Genomic DNA, 20037 nt, shown 5'->3' on the forward strand with positions numbered 1-20037 from the left:
AGAATATTTTTCTAAAAACACAGTTTGTTCGTTTCTCAAAATGTAAGAAATCTTGGTCAAATCGAGATATTTTGTTTCTTCTTTCTTTTCCTCATTTTATTAATGTCTTAAAATTAATATATCCTACCCTTTAACATTTGAAAGAAAATTCTAACGTAACTATACTATACTATATCATAAAAATTTCTTGTTACGCTTATTCCTAGTATTCTAATGTAACACTTGAAAAAAAATGACTTTTACACTTGGAAGTTCTGAAACTTTATTTTATATCTAAAATGATTGACCTATATGATGATAAACGACTGGTTTAGGAGGAAAGGAAAGTCTAAAATATAAATAGTTGTTAAACATCTCTTTTAAATGTAATTGCTTATCTATAAAATGTGTATGAGATTATTAATTGTTCGCCCATTTGAACTAAAATAGAAAGAAATTTTTGTGTGAAAATCTCACTGAATTAAGAAATTAACAGAGAAGTTAATGATTTTGAGTATTTACATTTAGATTACGACAATAAAATTTGAAATAAGAAAAGAAAAAACATTAAAAATTGTCAGTTACTAACAAAAATCACTATAATGGATTAAGGATGTATGTGTGACAGAGTGTAGAGATTATACTTGTTGTTATACTTTCTCAAAATTGAAACTTATAAAAAATTATTTGAAAGTTCGATGAGACAGGATCGATTGAATGGACTTGCTCTACTGTCTATTGAAAACGAAAGAGCACGAAATATTGATTTCAGCGATATAATTGATGAATTTGAGGCAACAAAGGCCAGGAGAAATTAATTTTAAGTTTTGAAATTTTTTATTTCTGATTTTAGAAAGATTTATGCTTATTTAGCAATTTTAAAATTGTTATAATTTATTATTTAATTTTTATTAATTAATAATAGATTAGCAAATTTAGTGGACTGTGTTTCAAATTATGGATGGATATATATTTTGTACTAATAATTATAAATATTAATTTTATGACTTTTTTTTTTATTTTACATAAAAAAAAATTTCCTTTCACCTTTTTTAAAAAAAATTTTTACTATGAAATCTATTTTACAATTTACTTTAAATATTTTTCAAAAACTGAAAATAATCTAAAATTTTAAATATGAAATCTTTATTCTAGACATTTATTTTAATGCAAACTGATGTATTATAATCTTTCTCAACAAACTTAAGTGTATAAATCTATCTATCAAACTAGAACCATTAAATACATTTAAAATCTGTATTTAGTATGCGTTTTTTAATTATTTTTAGATGTCTTGAAGTCTTAAACACTTATTTGTGTTTTGTAATTAAAAATTAATTTTTTTGTTACAAAACACAATGTTTAAAAATTAAGTGTTTAAAATAAGTGTTTAAAAATTAATTTTTAAACACTTATTTGTGTTTTGTAATTAAAAATTAATTTTTTTAAATATAACATTTTACATTCTAGTGTTAAATTTACAACTTGCAATATTTTGTAATCCCATTTCTATGTGAACAAGTGGGTTATTTTCGTAAATATATTTATCAACATGATACATAAATAGCTAAAATGACGATTAGAGATGGAGTACACAAAGTTTTAGAAAGGGCCCCGGCAAAAATTTGAGCCCCAGGGCCCCGAAGGGTGAAGTTACGGCACTGCCCATTCGTCGCACGGAGAATATGAAGTCGATAGTCAATTTTACGCCAGGTAGCGGCAAGCATGTCGACATCCACAGAGGCTATTGCGGTTGTAATTCTGGCTTTTAGGTCATCAATGTTCGACACGATCTTCCTGTAAACATTGTCCTTTATAAATCCCCAAAGAAAAAAAGTCCAGCGGCATTATATCAGGTGATCTGGGCGGCCAAGGAATTGAACCTCCTCATCCAATCCATCTTCCTGTCTCATCAGTCTTATACTTAGACATGTTGGAAAACTTCGTATTTCCACAACTAGAAGAGCTTCAGCCACATGTCTTTTTGCAACAAGATGGTGCACCACCTCATTGGGGTATCATCGTTCGTAGTTCTTTGAATGACCATTTTCCAGGATGATGGATTGGGCGAGGAGGTCCAATTCCTTGGCCACCCAGATCGCCTGATTTTACGCCGCTGGACTTTTTTCTTTGGGGATTTATAAAGGACAATGTTTACAGGAATATCGTGTCGAACATTGATGACCTAAAAGCCAGGATTACAACCTTAATAGCCTCTGTGGATGCCGATATGATTGCCGCTTTCTGGCGTGAAATTGACTATCGACTTGATATTCTCCGTGTGACGAAGGGGGCACACGTGGAAGTTCATTGACAAGGGTCATGAAACTTTTTGAGTCTATATAACCATTTATGTTATTAATTTTAATCTATCTTTATTATTTTGTGAGTTATTAAACATCGAAATGGGTCTGGGACTTTATAAACACCCTGTATATTAATACGACACTCGAATTGTGCATTTAAATATTCGCTTTATTTGAACCAATTTCATAGTAAATCTAAGAGATTTTTTTCGTCATTTTTCTAGGTTTTTCCACACTGTTTCAAAAGCCCTGATATTTTTAATCAGGTATCAAAACGACTTGCGATTTTCGAACCAGGCATTTTAATCATTAATTTTGACGTGCTGTATTTCTGCTGATTTTATAGTAGATCGATCTTATTTTTCGGTCTTCAATCTTTTTTCTTTTGCAGTTGCCATTATTTATTTTCACGTTCTTTTTTTTTTTTCCTCTGTAATACAGCAATATACTAAACTCGAAATTCGACTGTTAGTTTTTAACTGTTAATCTTTTTTTTTTAGCTTTGTTTCTAATTTTTGGTAGCTTAAAAAAGTAATTAAAAAAACGTTATAAGAATTAACGTTCATAAAAACTGTTATAATTCACTAAATATCAATGACCTAAGGTTAAAAATATATTGAACCTCATCCCAACTGAATGTTGGATCCTATTTTGAGGTATAATGCATTGCTTAATAAAAAATTTATGTTTTTTTATATTTTTTTTCATTTTCTACCTTTAATCAAAACCATTATTTTTTTTAAAAATACACTTTTGTGTTACATGATGTGATAAAAAAAAAACATCACTTTTTCCCCATCGTTAAATTTTTTGATTAATCTTTTCTATTTTTTAATTTGTTATAAAAAGAAATATTTTTATTTTGAAAAGTGTTAGTTTGGTTTTCTTCAGTTAATGTTTAAAAAAATTTAATTTTATACAAATATATTACCAAGTTAACTGATAAAAAGAAAAAATAAAGAATTAATTAAAAGAATTAAGATAATAAAAAAAAAATCATGATTTAAAAGAATTTAATTTATTACAAATACATCACTAATTGACTGATGAAAAGAACTGTGTCTAATTAAACAGTAAATTTTACATTAAAATTATCATAATTGTCGTCAACTTAACTAAATACTTCGGCTCGTAGTCCTTCATTCAAAAAAGTTGTGCTCCCTACTATATGAATTTCAATAAAAATATTTTTGTATTTTATAAGATATTTTTTAATTCACTTTATAAATAAAGATAGCCCTTAACTAAACTTAGAATATAATTATTGTAAAATAGTGAGTTATTTCCTTGTGTTATTAAGATAAATATCATTTCAATGTTGTTATTAAGTAAGTGTATACAATGCTCCAATTTAGTACTTTGTCTAAATTCCACCTTTACATCGCGATTATTAATTCATATTAAAATAATTTAAATTAAAATCTATAAATTAAAATAAAACGAATGATTATAAATTCCTGATTCACTCTTCATAGTGCTCTTGTCTCAGATTATAATTTAAAAATGTAAAGTCTAAGATAGAGACAAGGGCGCCGGCAGCGGGGTGCAAGGGGGTGCACTTGCACCCCCCCCCGGCTTTTTTTTTAAACAATTAAAGAGATACAGAAAAATTTTGTTCTAAAATTTTTATATTAAACATATTTTCATGGAAAAACAAATAATTAAGTAATTATTGATACATAACAATTAAAAAATTGTTTAATCAAACAAGAATTGTAATCGTCCTGTTTGCTGTCCAAATCTGTTTATAACTTTTTCAATGAAATCTGAGTCATCTTTGATTCTTTTCTTATGCACACTGAGCATTCACAAACTTGGCAGATATCTAAGCTATATTTTTAAATTTCATTTAATAAAATGTAAATAATATTATATTTTCTAATAGTTATTCAGTTTAACAAAGGTGTTTAACACAAACTGACTTCTCGCAACTGTAAAACTTCATCAACACAATAAATACCAATGTTAAGCGGGCACAAACACGTTAGTATACGAAACTACTGTTTGTAGTTAATTGTGTTTCAAAGTCAGTAGCTATGCCAGTGCGATCTCCTCTGGGCAAAATTTGCAAGTACAAGAAATTAGTACTTTTTTTTAAATATCTTAATAACAATGAAGAAATGTATCTTGATAAAATGAACAGATGAAAGTATATGTAATAACAAAACAAAAAGTAATAGCAGAATATTTAAATTTTTTTCGGGGGAAGGGGAGGGTAGTTTGTAAGAGGGTTGCACCCCCTTTTATATTATTCTGCCGGCGCCTTTGGATAGAGATCATTTATAGTTCTTGCAGGGAGGTCACATCTGAGTCCCTGCCTATAGCTCTATATAGCATAACCCAATAGTAGTTTTAGTGTGATTTAAACAAAAAAATCAAAATCCGAAATAGTTTCACAACCTGAAAGTATTTCGCTAACTTTAATTTCCTCTTATTCTTTTATGAGAAAATTCGGCGAGAACAAGGTATGAAATATTCGGATTAAGAGTGAATGATTCACTTAAGGTCTGGTTTCTTAGGACAAGCGTCAACGTCCCGCTGACGCCAACAAAATATTGGTTTGTTAGCTCAAGGCCTGCTTTTTTAGAACTAGCGCCTTATCTGGGAGTCAGCGGAAAGTTGACGTAGAGCTGACGCTAAAAAATACTTTTTTGTTAGCTCAGCGTGAGCAGTCGGTCCAACGCAGACATTATCTCTCATTGCGCATGCGTTAATAACGTAAACAAATATTTATTTTGAATTTGTTTTGAGTTTGTTATTGTCGACCAGTGTTTTAGAGAACAAATAATGACTTTGTCCAAGAAAAAACACATTATAGCTGTGCTAAATGAAGAGTGCTATGTTTAATGTCAAAATCAAAATCTTGGCTGATTTCAATGTGCTGTTGGATGTTGTCCGCCATTGCTTCTTTGATTAACGTCACGTTGTAATCGAACTGCAGTTGAGTTGGACGGCAATTGTAGTTCAAGATGAGCGTTCGATGACGTATACTATCAAACTCACAAATGAACCAATCAGAGGTTAGCGCTGATTTCCAGCTGACGGCGTCCTGTCCTAAGAAACCAGGCCTTTAGTCGTTTACTCTAGAGTTACACTAATACACTTTCTCACCAGAGCTGCACTAATATGACATTTTTAACAGTGGGATTCATCCTTAATGATGGTCCAAAGAAAATAACGATCTATGCTCACACTAATATGATGTTTACAACACCAATATGACATAGCTACACTAATATGACATTTTTAACAGTGGGATTCATCCTTATTGATGGTCCGAAGAAAATAACGATCTTTGCTCACACTACAATATCGCAATTAAAATTTAGAGGGCAGATGGTCGTAAAAATTACCAGACCTCCTCACCACATTCTCCAACCACTCAATCAATGGTAAAACTTTGTCGGCTCTATATAGATAAAGTGGATTCCGAAAAACGATTTGATCAGACACCCAGCATTTAGCACGAGATGTTAAATCCTAACTGTGCTACACGAATACTTAACCCACCACACCAACTGATTAGCGAGAAAGAAAGCGCAAGCACTGATTGTTTTCTACCTTGTTTGCTTATGCTTACTTTCACGGTAGGATATGTATAATGCGGCTTTCATGAGAACTCCTTCAGACACTCGTCTCGCGTCGTGGCGGGTACTATGGTTACAAGGAAAGGTCACTTCGTAGTGTAGGGTGAATAGTTTTGCCTTAATCTTAGTGTAGGTCGTAGTGAGTAAACCAATCGACACCTTCTTTCGTCCATTTCACCCCCTTTAGAAATGTGGTCTCGCTTGTTACCATAGCAGCAGACAGCCTTAGACTTTCAGTCTGGAGGAGTTCTCCTCAAAGCCACATTATATGTATAGTTTGTCTACAGTTTGTCCTCTCTCTACAAAGTCTGAGGCCGTCTGCTGCTATGGAAACAAGAATAGTACATTTCAGGGAGGGTATAGTTTGTCTAAAATAAGAACTCCTCTCGACATTCGTCTGGACCTGTGGCGGTGACTGTGGTAACGAGGTATGACTATTTCAAGTAGCAGTGCGGGGTCACTGTTTTGGAGTGATTTCCGCTCGGGTCGACGAGAGAATTGGATTCTCTTTCTTCGATCTAATGTGTTAGTCCTAGAATAAAGCTACCCTCCCTAAAATGCGTCATCTTGTTTCCATAGCACCAGACGGCATCAGACTTTGTGGTGGGAGGAGTTCTTAGCTTAGACAAACTATGGCTTCTCTTCACTCTAGAGCTAACACAGACCAAAGAAAAAAATTCCCTTTTTCTCTCCGACCCGAGCCAAAACCTGTCCTGAACAATGACCCCACATCCCTACTTGAAATAGTTAAGCCTCTTTACCATAGTCACCGTCACTGGTCCAGAAGAATGGCTAGGGGAGTTCTTACTTTGGACAAACTTTAATCGTAGCCTTTCATGTGTTCCCCGGTTGTGATTTGAAAAGACTATCAAAATTTAGTGAGCAGGGAAAAAATGCCTCAATTCCTAACAGGAGTTATCTTGGCATCTTTGGTGGATTCCAAAAAGGGTTATTTGCTCAAGGAAAAATATGCTCTTTTTTTGCTCTCTCTCTTTCTGTCATATAAAGTGTACTAAACGGGAAAACCTGTGCGGAGTTTATTTAATTTGAACAGCTGACTTTACTATCTTTCAAATCAATATATCGCCACTATCATAATCTTTCCTAAACTTAAAAGTTGTTTTCCTTTGTCACGAAATCGTGAATTAACGGCTGTTTTTCTCCTAAAATTAATTCTACAGTCATGCAAAATCGCTTCTTATTATGACACATTGTGCTTCAGTCCAATTTTCTCTCTTTTGTTCCGTTTCATTTCACCTAGAATACGGACTAATTTAAACTGTTTTTTTGAGTGAAATACGCCGTCCGCGAACTATAGTACGTCATTTAACGTTGACCATTCAATAGTGACCAGAAAGAAGATAATAAAGGTATTATTATATAGCAAAGAATCTAATAAGGTAGATTTTTATTTAGATTTTTTATCCCTATTTCGCCTTCTTTTAACCTTCGCAAATACTGTACTTGTGTTCTTCAGAAATGATTTTCGAATTTCTGATTAATTTATTGTTCAAATTTTGTCAAATTTTCTAACTATTCATGTTTTGAGTTTACTCTTGTCTTTGAATTTTTCTTTACGGCTGCCTCGCCGTAACTCTTCTTTTTGAAATTGTATCTGTTTTCATGGACTTTGGACAAATTCTGGTACTTTTCATCATCACAATATATTTGTTACCTTTTTTCAATGCTTTTTTTTTTTTTTTTTCAAATTGATGCCTAGCCTATTATGTTGAAACACTCAAACTCCTAAATTCTATTTTCTGAGTAACTACTATTGTTAATTTTAAGATTTCACTAAATTCTTTGATGCCTTCTGGTGTTGTCATGAATCACCACCAAGCCTACCTTTTTGAATCTTCTTTTTCTTTTGCTGAGATCTTCCTCTTTTTCTTGAGCTTAAAAAATAGGGATCAATAGAAAAATAGGGAAATAGGGATCAAAGCTTAACCCCCGGGGTAAAGCTTTGATCTCTATTTCGCCTTTAATTTAATAAATTGTTTTCTATCTGCCGGAAATTATTAAACTTTTAATTCGAAATAACAATAGGCTTTAGTTTGAAAAAATTTAAAATTTTTACAAGATCTATAGAATTATTTTGAGTAAAATAACATTTTTAATAACGTATGGAAATCGGAAAATTGCGTTTTCCGTTGTTTCCAAATTATGTTTTTTTCCTTAAAGAAAATAAAAAATTACTCTTTATTAGTCTAATTTAAGATGCTTTGAATCCAGATTTTAGTCAGAATATTCTTGTATAAGTGAGATACTGATATTCACCTGAAAAAGAGATTTATTTTTGAGTTTTATTTTGAATGGAATCAAAGCTATGAGTAGATTACTTTTATAAACTTAACAAATATTAACAATAAGTATAAACACATGATTCTGTATCACTTTTTAAACTCAGAAGTATGTAATAGATAACTTATTGAAAAAAAATTGTTATTTCTATTTTCTTTTACAGCGACAGATATTTAAATACAAGTTTCTCCCGGAGAATTCGTATACATAAAAAGAACAAAACTGAATCATGGATATCAATGGATTAGTAGTAAATGAAAAAGAGTTAATTGACAAGGTAATAAATACGATAATTATTTATTTATTATTCTGGCTATTAAAAGCATAGTCCAAAGGTTTTTAATTTTCTCTCAGTGGGAAGAATGAGATGCGTGGAAGTTTATTTTAGAAAAAAAAAAATGAAATATAATAATAAAGAAAGAAAATGAAAGGAAATCTGAACGAACTACAAAATAATTTTTAATCGAGATATATTTCTTCGATTAATGTTGTCCTTAGATTAATTTTTTTTTCTCTTTAAAGCCCTTTTCGCGAAATATTACGTCAAATAGTCAGTTATTAATAAGTGTTCATTAAAATTCAACTGTTCTCGAATAAGAGTTTTTTTCTTTATTACAGTTATTAGTTCTGTAATATAATTAAAAATATTCAACATTTTTTTCGTTAAAGTATGTATATTACTTCACTTTTTCCTACATTAAAATTGCAAAACATTACAAAAATGGTCGTATTATTTGAGTGCTGCTCCAATGTGGTATACAAGAGATGTTTTTTGATTATTAAATAAGATCAGGGGCCTTACTCCCTGATCGCTGCGTTCATCATCCCATGAAGCTTCTTATTGGATTGTTTTGCAATTCGAGCTCGTTTCGCTTGCTTATTGAAAACATTTTTCCTTTTCTTTTTTTTCAAACGGCAGGCCGTGCAGGTCGTTGGGCTACCGAAGTGGGAGTGCCATCCTCTCCGTAGAGGATCAAAATTGTGATGGCATGTCTTCGGATCATCCTCAGGGATGTTTCCCAGACCGCCGCCAAAAGCCCATTGTGCAGCTCTAGTGCGACGTAAATAAACTACAACAACAGCATCGGCAGGCACTGAACTTATCGTTCTTGGCGAAGATGCCGGAAGTTAGATGCCGGAAGATGCCGGAAATGTTGCGCATTTTGTGTTGCCTGATGAGCATCTTGCGTCTTAAGTCACGGAGGCGAACAACATTACCCACGCCACACTGCCACAGATACCCGTTCATAGGGTGACCCACATTCACCCAACAGAGGACAACACAAAGAGAAACATCCATGTCTTGAGCGGGATTCGAATCCGCAGCCATTGGCTTCGCAGTTAAGCACACAAACCGCTCGACCCCCTGGTGCTCTTATTAGGAACTTTTTTCGATATATTTTAGTTTTAAAATTATTCAAACTCTAATCCTTAAGAGGCTCTGACTGATACCACTTTCCAAACGGACATATTCCGCTTCCAAAGATAACGCTACATATAATTTATGAAATTTATCTATATAGACAATTATAATTGTCAGTGCTTAGAGACGCAACAGTTGTAAGATCTTATTAGGGGGGGATGTAATGTAAATTCAAGATCATAATTAAGAATAATTGTATTTTCTGGTCAATTTATTTCTTATTGAGTAAACAGTTTAGTTTCATACAATTCGTTGTTACAATATTTCATTTTATTTTGTTACCAATTCAATAAATTTAATTATTTTTTAATTATTGTGAATTTGAGGTGCGGTAAGTTCAAAATTTTCCTTACCTTTTTACTGATTATGATTTCGAAAAAGCTGATTACTTGATACACTGCCCTACAATAATGAAAAAGGCACTTTTAGTTTTTGGCATTTTTTAATTTCTCAAGAAGTACCTAGAAGACTATTTTGTAACTTTAGAGATGCTTAGTTCACGCGATTTCTCATATTTATCAATAAGTTTTGAAGCTTTCAAAAGTTTGAGAGACCAGCAATAAATTACGAAAGAAAACAAATTTTTTTAAACACCCTCTGCCTGAAAATATAGTAGTAAGCTTGTAATTTGTATCTATTATTTCGGTTATTATTGGCAATAATTGCATAAAATTTCTTTAACCTAGCTTAATAATTTGTGGAGATATGAATATTTTCATTAAAAACTAATTTTTTAGTTTTATGCTTTTTTTGCTATAACTTCAAAAATATTCCACAAAATTAAACGAAATTTCTGGAGCAACCTTTGTAAAAGAATTTGTTAACATTTGTGCAAGATATGGCATTTCCAGGGCGAAAAAAATAATAACAATATTTTTCTTCATAATTTTAGTAAATTGTAATTGGTAAGTAATGAAGAAAATCCAACTTGAATATCTTGAATATGCAAAAAGATTTCTAGCAATTTTCTAAATAATTTTTGTACTATTTAAAAGAAAGTCTAAATGACAAGGGGTTTTTCACAAATGTCATATTATATCATAAGACAAAATTTAAAGATAAATGATAATACCTCACAACAATCGTCTGTACAATGGGCATAAAAAAAGGACTACGTTGAATAACTTTTGATCTAATGATCGGATTTTCACGCTCTGGGACACAATCTCAATGGATTTAGGGGGTAACCTCAATTATGCTAATTAATAAATATAAATAATATTTTAAATTTCGGAATCAGACACAAAAATGTACTTTCTCGGAATAAACATTCTTTTTTCCCACTAAATTCGGATTTCTGACCCTCAAAATAAAGGAGGTAGGCGCAATCTGGGAAATATGGTCAAAATAGTTTGGTCAGTTGAGCGCTTTAATGTTTGGACCCCTTAACATTAATTTTACTTTTTGCCTATTTTGCTATAAATCGAGGACTACTTAAGCGAATTGAAATTTTTTTCACACAATTATCAAATTCGTTTATCCAAAGATAATTCCAGGCGAAAAATAACGTTTAGCAAATATATATTACTAATGGGCTGCGCCCCCTGCTCGCTGACGCTAGCCAACCCCCGAAAATTGCTACGCAATCTTATATGGTTTGCTTCGCAAACCAAGCTCGCTTCGCTCGCTACTAACTTAGGAACATTGTAAATGCACAAAACTCTAAGAATTCAAAACAATCATTCAAATCCATATAACAACTTTAAAAAAAAATTACATCTTTTTAGTAAATACTAAGTCATTAAAATAAATTTGAATTCAAATAAATGACATGTAATTCGTTAAACCTATTAGAAATGTGCTATAGTATAAAATCTTAAGATAAAATTTCTAAAACTGATATCTCTTTAAAAAGGTTAAAATTTTGGCTATAATTAAGTCTATTAAAAATTGAAATAAGTGAATTGCAATGGAAAAACCTGCATAAACAAATAAATTCTAGTAAAACAAATAAATTCGTGATATAAATCAAAAATCGTCAAATAAATTCGTAATATATAAATTCGTGAAAAAAAGCGCTTTCGACAAAATACTAAAATAGAGATCTATCGACAAAGACTACTCACTTCTGCCTAGCTTATGCTCTCTCTGGTTATTTCAGTTTCTGTTTTGAAAAGCGCTATATGTTGAGCCATCTCAGCTAGATTTGGCATGTGACATTTTTAGCGGCAATCATTGGCCGATTTTCTAGCGTTGCCATTCGAGGAGTTGTAATGAGGCTTTTTTTTGTTGCCGTGTAAGAGAAATATATATATATATAGATTTTTTAATTTAATAATGGTAAAAAACATTTTTGAACTGCAAAGTATACAATTTTTATATTGTTTTGAAGAATGTAATTTCACATGGCAAAATGCTAAATTTTACCAAAATGATGCAAAAATTTTATCGTTTGCAATTTAAATTTTTTTCTTGCATTATTGAATAAATTAATAAAAAATTATAAATATTTGTAAAAGTTATTTTTTGCATGAAATTATCTTTGGATAAACGAATTTTAAAATTGTGTGCAAGAATTTTCAATTCGCTAAAAAAATTCTACAGATGTAGCGAAAGACCCAAAAAGTGCAACCAACATATAGGGGTTAAAACTTTGGTGCCCTCTCCTGGCCAAACTATTGACTCTATATTTCCTATATTCCGTATATCCCCTACATTTTGGGGCTCAGAGATCCGAATCCATCAAAAAAATGGCATGTTCATTCAGAGAAAGTACGTTTTTGTGTCTGACTGCGTAACTTAAAATATTGTCTACACTTATTAATTAGCATATATTTGAGGTTACCGTTCGAGCCATTAAGATTGCGTCTTAGAAAGTGAAAATCCTATCATAATCTCAAAAGTTTTTCAGAATGATCTATTTTTTTAATTTTTTTAATTTTTTTTATTTACGCACTGTGCACCAGAATGTTATGGTTTTAGGAAAGAAAATATACTTTTATGGAGGATGATCCCCACAATGCTGGTGTCTTTCTTAATGAATCTTTTTAAGAGTACAAAATAATATTAGTGGAAAACCCTTTGTCATTCCGAGCTTTCTTTTAAAAAAAATAATAAATAAATAAATGGTGGGAAAACTACGCCGAAAATTGATACAAACTTTTTCAATTTTCTAGATATTCAAATCGGGTTTTTCTCCTTAGTTATTTAATACGATTCAGTTAAAAATTATGAAAGAATTCTTTTAGATTTTCTCCACGCATGCGTAGCATGAAAAAACTACTTAAAGTTTTTATGTCTTGCAGAATTTTTAACGATTTTTTTTCTTCAGATTTCATAATAATAATTTGTTATTAATTAAAAATTGTTCCAAATATTTCGTTTCATTTTTTTAAAAATATTTTTGATATTTTAATATTTTTAATATTTTTATAGGGAAAAAAACGCATGGCAAAAATTTTTTTAATAAAAATATCCACACCTCCATAAATATTTAATCTAGGCTTATGAAATAGTATGCAATTATTGCAAATAATAACTAAAGTAATTGATACCAGCTATAAGTTTATTGCTATATTTACTGGCAAAGGGCTATTTACTGGCAAAAATACGGGTTTTCGTTCGTAATTTATTGCCAGTTCCTCAAAGCTCTTAAGTTTGTAAAATTTTCTGATAAGTACACAGGTGGAATTTTTATTTAAAAATTATGGTAAAATTACCTGCAGCAATTTGTCCCTCCAATTAACCGTAAAGGTAACTGTAATGAACTTTTTTTACCTTTACGGTTCTGAAACCGTTTGCAACTAGCATGGTTAAAGAACCACGAATGCATAACTATGCTGTTTTTAACCATTTACAACAATCATGGTTTAAAAACAGTGAAGAAGAAATCTGATTGGACATTGGAAGTAGTTTAGCAGCTTTATGGGACTTCCTTCTAAGTGGGAAAGAGAATATCGTATTCTAACAGCGCAGAGACATGAATTGGAGAGTGCAATACACTGGAAATTCTTCATCTGTTGAAGAGATAGCCTTTCGGCTATAATATGAACCCAGCTGGGAGAAACTAAGTACGTAGCTTCATGTGGTGGGCTTAATTGGTGCGATACAGTTTTGGTTGTTTAACCATATTAGGTGAAAACAGTAAATTAACGGTTTTTCTCTCAGTTAACAGTTTGAAAACCATCTTAATCAGGGCTAAATGACTGTTTTGTTGAAAAATGGTAAGATAACAATCAAATAAATTTTTATTTAATTTTTTTTTCCGTGAAATTTCTAACAGTGTATGAGAAATCATGTGATCTAGACATCTCTAAAGTTTTGAAATATTCATTGGATAATTTCTTAAGAAATTTAAAAAAATGTCCAAAACTGAAAGGGTCTCTTCCATTATTGTAAAGTAGTGTATATATATTCCTAATTTCTTAATTTATAATAAGATGATAGACTTGTATTTGTTTTTTTTTTTCGTTCCAGTTACGTGAAAGAGTATCTGATCTTGATATTGGACCTGAGTTTCACTATGATGATACATATTATAAGAAATGGTTGAAAGGTGCGTAACTTTTTGTTGACATATTTGTCTTCTTTATATGAAAGATTATCCAATCTTGAGGTTAGACCTGGGTTTCACAATAATAACGCCCATTAGAAAAAATGCTTGAAACATGTTTTCAGAAACATGTTCAAAATCAGAGCCTTAAAACGTATGTTTCAAATTTATGACATTACTGTGTAGAATGTACTAAGGAGGGGAAATTACTATGATTGTCTCTAAAAAGGGAACTTTCTTAATCGTATATGCATTAAATACATATGCAAGGTATTCAGTTATGATGACCCTTGAAAAATATATTTTAATAATCCTTGAATAAATAAGACAACGCGAGTACACATTTTAAGCCACAAGTTCATATTAAAGCCTACATATGAAATATGCTTTGAGAAATTGAAAATCTAATTGGAATCCTTTAGGAAGATGTTTCGAATGCTGCTGCGGAAATGATTCCCACCTTTCTGAAAAATTATGATTCGAATATTATAAAGAGTTATAGCATATTGAAACTACAAACGGGATTGTTTAAAAAGCCCACCAAAAGTGAATGTTCTCAGCTAGAAAGTTGAAGAAATTCAGAGCGCTCTTACTGGCTTTGATTTACAGAACTCACCGATTACTTTCACCTAATAGTTAGCACAAAATAACACTCTGAAAAGTGCTTGTTTTGTACACAATATGAAATGATAGTACAACCTCGTCAGTTCTTTATACCAAGTGTACAATGTGCGAAAAAAAAGAACCGGATTTTACTGATTAAGTTTTGATATAACGATACGATCTTCACGTTCTAGGACTTTATTAAGTACGGTGATATGATCTCAGATCTCGGGGTTTCAGGGGCGCCAATATTAAATACGGTGATATGATCTCAAATCTCGGGGTTTCAATCATAACAAACGCCTTTTAACACAATATATATTTAATAACAAAAGGATGATGATAATGGTACAGCGTCATGGAGGAAACTGATTAGAAAACTAATGATTTTACATTACTGCGCAGAGCGCCCTCTATTGAGTTTTAGAAATTATAAAGCAGGTAACCTCAAATATGCTTATTTATAAGTACAGACTATATTTTAAGTTACGAGATCAAACACATAAACGTACCTTCTCAGAATCAACATAAATTTTTTTCAAAATATAGGGGGCAGTCGCAATCTAGGAAATAAGAGTACTATTGGGACAAACTATACTATAAGAGTACTATTGGGACAAACTACAAACTATTTGGACCTTATTATTAGGACCTTATTTTTTGGACACTTCCTATTAGGACCAAAGTTTTACTTTTGCGTATTTCGCTATATCTTCAGTAGGGGAGAGTGGGGTCAATTGTAACAGGGTACGATCAGAGCAAAAATTTCGAGTGTCGGGCTCTAGATTTGGCTCCTAGGTGGCGCACAAGGTGTATTTAATAAATCCACATGTACACCCCTGCTGGCAACCATTTTTATGTACTTTTGAAAGAGTTACATCACAAAAGATATTTTCACGCTACGTAAGTACTTTTTTTGGTATTAGAATATTATATTGCAACAAAGTAATTTTGTTTAAACAAATAAAAATTATTTACCGAATATGTAAGTGGACACCTTAATATTAATAATATTAAAAAAAAAGATTAGTTTTGTTAATTAACTAGCATTGTTTTTAACAAATGAAGCTGAAATGGCGTCTTAGGGACGATTCTAACAATTAGTAAAGGGATGATTGTAACAACTGAAAATAAATAATCTTATGTTTACAAACCATTACTTAACTCTTTTAGAACCACCAATAGTTTCCTATATCATTTATATTATGGTGCATGTGCATTATTTTATTTGTCTCCTTTCACAGCATAAGTTAAAATTTTTAACCCCTTAAAGTTAAAAGTTTAACCCTTTAGGTTTCTGCTCATTATTATTTTTACTCCTAAAATATCACTACTATTTTGATCAATAAAAAAATATATCACAACTATGATAATATGTATAATTAACTATGTTTTAGTTGAATTTATGAACTGTTACAATTGACCCCGTAAGTGGGGACAATTGTAACAAGTGCACGACTGTCAAAAATTGTTAATAACTAATATAATAACATTTAAAATAAGGTATTTATTTTTTTTTCTAGTAGAGGATAGTCTACTTTACTCGTCTGTCAATTAATACTAATAATATATTGGATTTTTTGTTAGTTAAAAATAGTTAAGTGAAAAATGTTACATTTGACCCCACTCTCCCCTACTCCGTAAACGAATTGAAAAAGTTTTGCACACTATTATAATATTTCTTTATCGAAAGAAAATTCCATGCAAAAAAAAAAATAATAACTTTTAGTAAATACTTATTTATTTTACTTTTTTAAAATTACATTCGGAAAGATTTAAAATTTTTAAGGCATACAATCTTTCACATCATTTTAAAAAATGTAATTTTGCATGGAGAATTATAAAGTTTGAGCGAAATTGGTCGAATAGCTCCTGAGAAATTGAATTTTAAAAAAATCAGAAACTTAAAATTCGATTTCTCATGAACTCATCGACATATTTCGCACAATTTTGTATTTTGTGATGTAAAATTACATTCTTTAAGATGATGTAAAAATTTGTATACCTTGCAATTCAAAATTTTTTCGACTATAATGAAGTGAAAGAATAAAAAATAATAAATAATTATGAAAAATTATTTTTTGCAAGTAATTGTCTTTAGATTAACGAATTTTGTAATCGTGTGTAATCAGCGTGATTGTGTACAAATCTTAACTTGTAACAGAGTATAGAAACTATCTTTTTTTTCTTTCAAAGAGCTTTAAACACTTATTTATGTATTTATTTTTTCAGCTAGATGCTTTGATCTCGAAAGAGCGGAAGAAATGCTAAGAAAGGTTGTATAAATTGTTTATTTTCGTTTTGTGCTCTAGTTTTAATAACTTAAATGGAAATAACAAGCTGATTTGTAATTTAAATAGAAATTATTTTAATACGCAAAAAAATATTGTTAGGAAATGTTTTAATTTATTACGAACATATTCTACGTAAATAAAATTAAATTCGGTTCATTATACCACAATTGATTACTTCGGCAGATTATAAACACGATTACTTGAATTGAAAACTTTAATATGATTCATGAAATTCAAGAAAATGTAGTTAAATTTGAGTTTTTAGTTCGTTTTGACAGTTCTTTAAAAACTGCTAATCAGAAATTTGATAGCCCATTTACAATGAGCTTTTTTAAATAAATAAATCTATTTCAAATAGTTAATAAATATATTGTTCTGGTAGCTTTCTCCATAATTGTAGATCACTAAACTTTTTATAAGAAACATAAACATAGATCAAAGCGAAGTCTAAGAACTTGTAGTTCCCTAAGGAAAAATAGATATATAGTACAAAATACGCTTTTAAAAAAATATTACTTGATATGCGTCTTTGAAAAAATGGGTGTAACTGAAAAAGTAATACCAAAGCTTAAAATAGGACCGGGATAGCCCGGTCGATAGGGCGCTGGGCCCATGTCCGAGAGATCGTGGGTTCGAACCCCGCCTGCCGAAGACTCCCCGTGTAGTGAATGGTGACTGATGCACGTTAAATCTGTCGAGTCGCAAAGTCCTCCATGTTGCCATAACAAATCAATACCTCTGGGGGTACTGGATTGGAGATCGATTGTTCTCTGATTCAGGTCAAAATTACGATCTGTGGATGAATGAATGGATGTATGAATGGGTCCTCCCCATAAACGGGTGTGACATATGGTTGTGGAAGAAGTCGAATTCTTGGAACATAATCATTTATTTAGATTAAAATATAGTAAAGCGGACAACAAAATGATATAATCAGATGCCTACTTGTTGATGTCTCAGAACTTTAGAAGCTCGTTGGCTAAAGGAGGAAAAACTTATATGAAAAGTAAAACATGCCCTACTATCATTCAAGGGCTTGGACAAAGAACCTGGATAATCGTTTAGACGATCTAAGCTTCAACCAAAACAAGCTTCCATCAATTTTATTTAATCTTGATACAAGAACTTGGATAGTATAAACAGGCCTTAACTCAATAAAAACAATCTTTCTTTAAGCCGCAAATGTATTGGACGATTCTATATGGCATAACTGTTGGCACAATTTGAAAACTCATGCTTGAAGCTTGAATCATTCTTTTAGACCATGAAAGACCTTAACAAGGTTGAGAGCTTTGGACATGCAAAACTTACATTGACCAAAATGAGCGTAAACCTTTTTTTCCCCTTTTATAATACAGGGTGTTCCAAAATTATCTTTACATCACCTGGCTTGAAATTGATTACAGACTGGAAGTGCTTAGGGCCACCAATGGTGCGCATGTTGAAGTGTACTAAACGAAACTTTATTAGTTGCAGTAATACATGCAAAAGACAGAATATAAATGTCTTGTTTATTTTCGAAGTTATGAATTTTTGAAGTTGTAAAGAGAATCTTGGAACACCCTGTACTACTATAGTTGAAAAAGTATTCTTATATAAATATTGCAATGCCAAAGAAATATTTCAAAATTTCTGGTATTAAAGATAAAAAAGAAGTTATTAACTTGTTTTCCTTATTTTGATCGATCTGAACTTTACATGGGTGAAATAAGACATTATTTCTAAAAATTTCAACCATGATTTTTCAAATTGTTCCTACAGATTTACCATGTAAAATATTCCAAAACATTTGCTGTGAAAAGAAAATCTGATTGCATAGAATTAGTATAGAAAGATTTCATAATTTTTTCCAACCCCAGAGTATATTTTTTAAGTAATTTATATACAGCGGGGGAATAAAATTCTTTTAATTTTAATGTATTAAGAGATTATTACATTACCTTTACTACGAGTCGAAAATATTATCTGAAACTATCTAAATATCATAGTAATTAAAGGATATGCTACTGTCAAATACGGACGAGGGGATGTTGCAATCTCGGGGTGCATGGGGAGAACTGATTAAAACTGATTACTTTTTCAAAACTGATTGGAAATAGATCTGATAACTTAAACATATTGAAAAAAAATTCAGAGCAAGTTCCGAAAAGCTTAAAGTGAATGATGATTCTTATGTTCAGAAGGACAATAACCCTAAACAGGCGGTGTCCATTGCGAAGCCATGACAGCTTCACAATGTTCCAAACCTACTCCACTGACTAACCCAATCTCCAAACCTCTTGAGCATTTAAGATATTTAATCGAACAGAACATCAGAAAGCATAAAATAACTTACAAAGAAATTCTTAAATCTGTCACAGACTGGAACAAAATAACCTTATAAAAGATATCTCAACGCGTTATAAATTAATTCCAAATAGGTTTACCCATTAAACTACCAATTTAAAGTTGTAAGCAATTATTTTAGAACTCTCTGTCCGTATACGCTGATTTTTACGAGCACGATTCGCACAAATTCATGACATTTTGGATAATTTTGAGTTCAAATTCTTTATTTGGTATTTTATAAAGTTTCACTTTTGAGACTTGATTTATGGCTAATTAATCAGGACTATTTTATTGTAGCATATTAAGTTCGTCAGAGGAAATGGCTTAGATAAGATTGAGGAAAACTTTACACCTAAAGAGGTAAGAGAGATATACTATAGTATTGTATTAAAATACATTTTTACAAAAAATACATTAGTGTATCGAATTAACTTTATTTGTAGCGGGAACTTTTTGTCTTGCGAGATAAATATTTTCTATTAGTGTCACTCTTAAAAATAGTATCTTAATTTTGTTTCTGACCTATAATTTTTAATGAAAGTAACAATCAAACACAAACATTTTTTAGTGTAAAAGTTTCTTCATATTTATTGATACAATGGGCACACAAAAAATATATTAAAATTAATCGCACTGTAGAACTTTTAACTTATTGAAGTAAATAGTTTTCTTGTGGAAACGAGTCTTAATATGAAGTGATACAGAGTAGAAAGAATATTTCAAA

General features: G+C 31.0%; 1 protein-coding gene across 1 annotated transcript in view; it reads left to right on the top strand.

The window, feature by feature from the left end:
- Positions 1-8402: 8402 nt before the first annotated feature.
- The window catches only part of LOC107438127 (SEC14-like protein 4), a gene marked incomplete at its 5' end in the record, with an annotated part of 30237 nt that continues 18602 nt past the window's right edge, over positions 8403-20037 (top strand). Inside the window, 4 exon segments of the mRNA XM_016050335.3 lie at positions 8403-8450; positions 14013-14091; positions 16924-16967; positions 19611-19673. Of these exon segments, the coding sequence (XP_015905821.2) occupies positions 8403-8450; positions 14013-14091; positions 16924-16967; positions 19611-19673 (234 nt within the window).

This window comes from Parasteatoda tepidariorum, chromosome 9, assembly GCF_043381705.1.
Source record: "Parasteatoda tepidariorum isolate YZ-2023 chromosome 9, CAS_Ptep_4.0, whole genome shotgun sequence".
Classification (NCBI taxonomy): domain Eukaryota; kingdom Metazoa; phylum Arthropoda; class Arachnida; order Araneae; family Theridiidae; genus Parasteatoda; species Parasteatoda tepidariorum.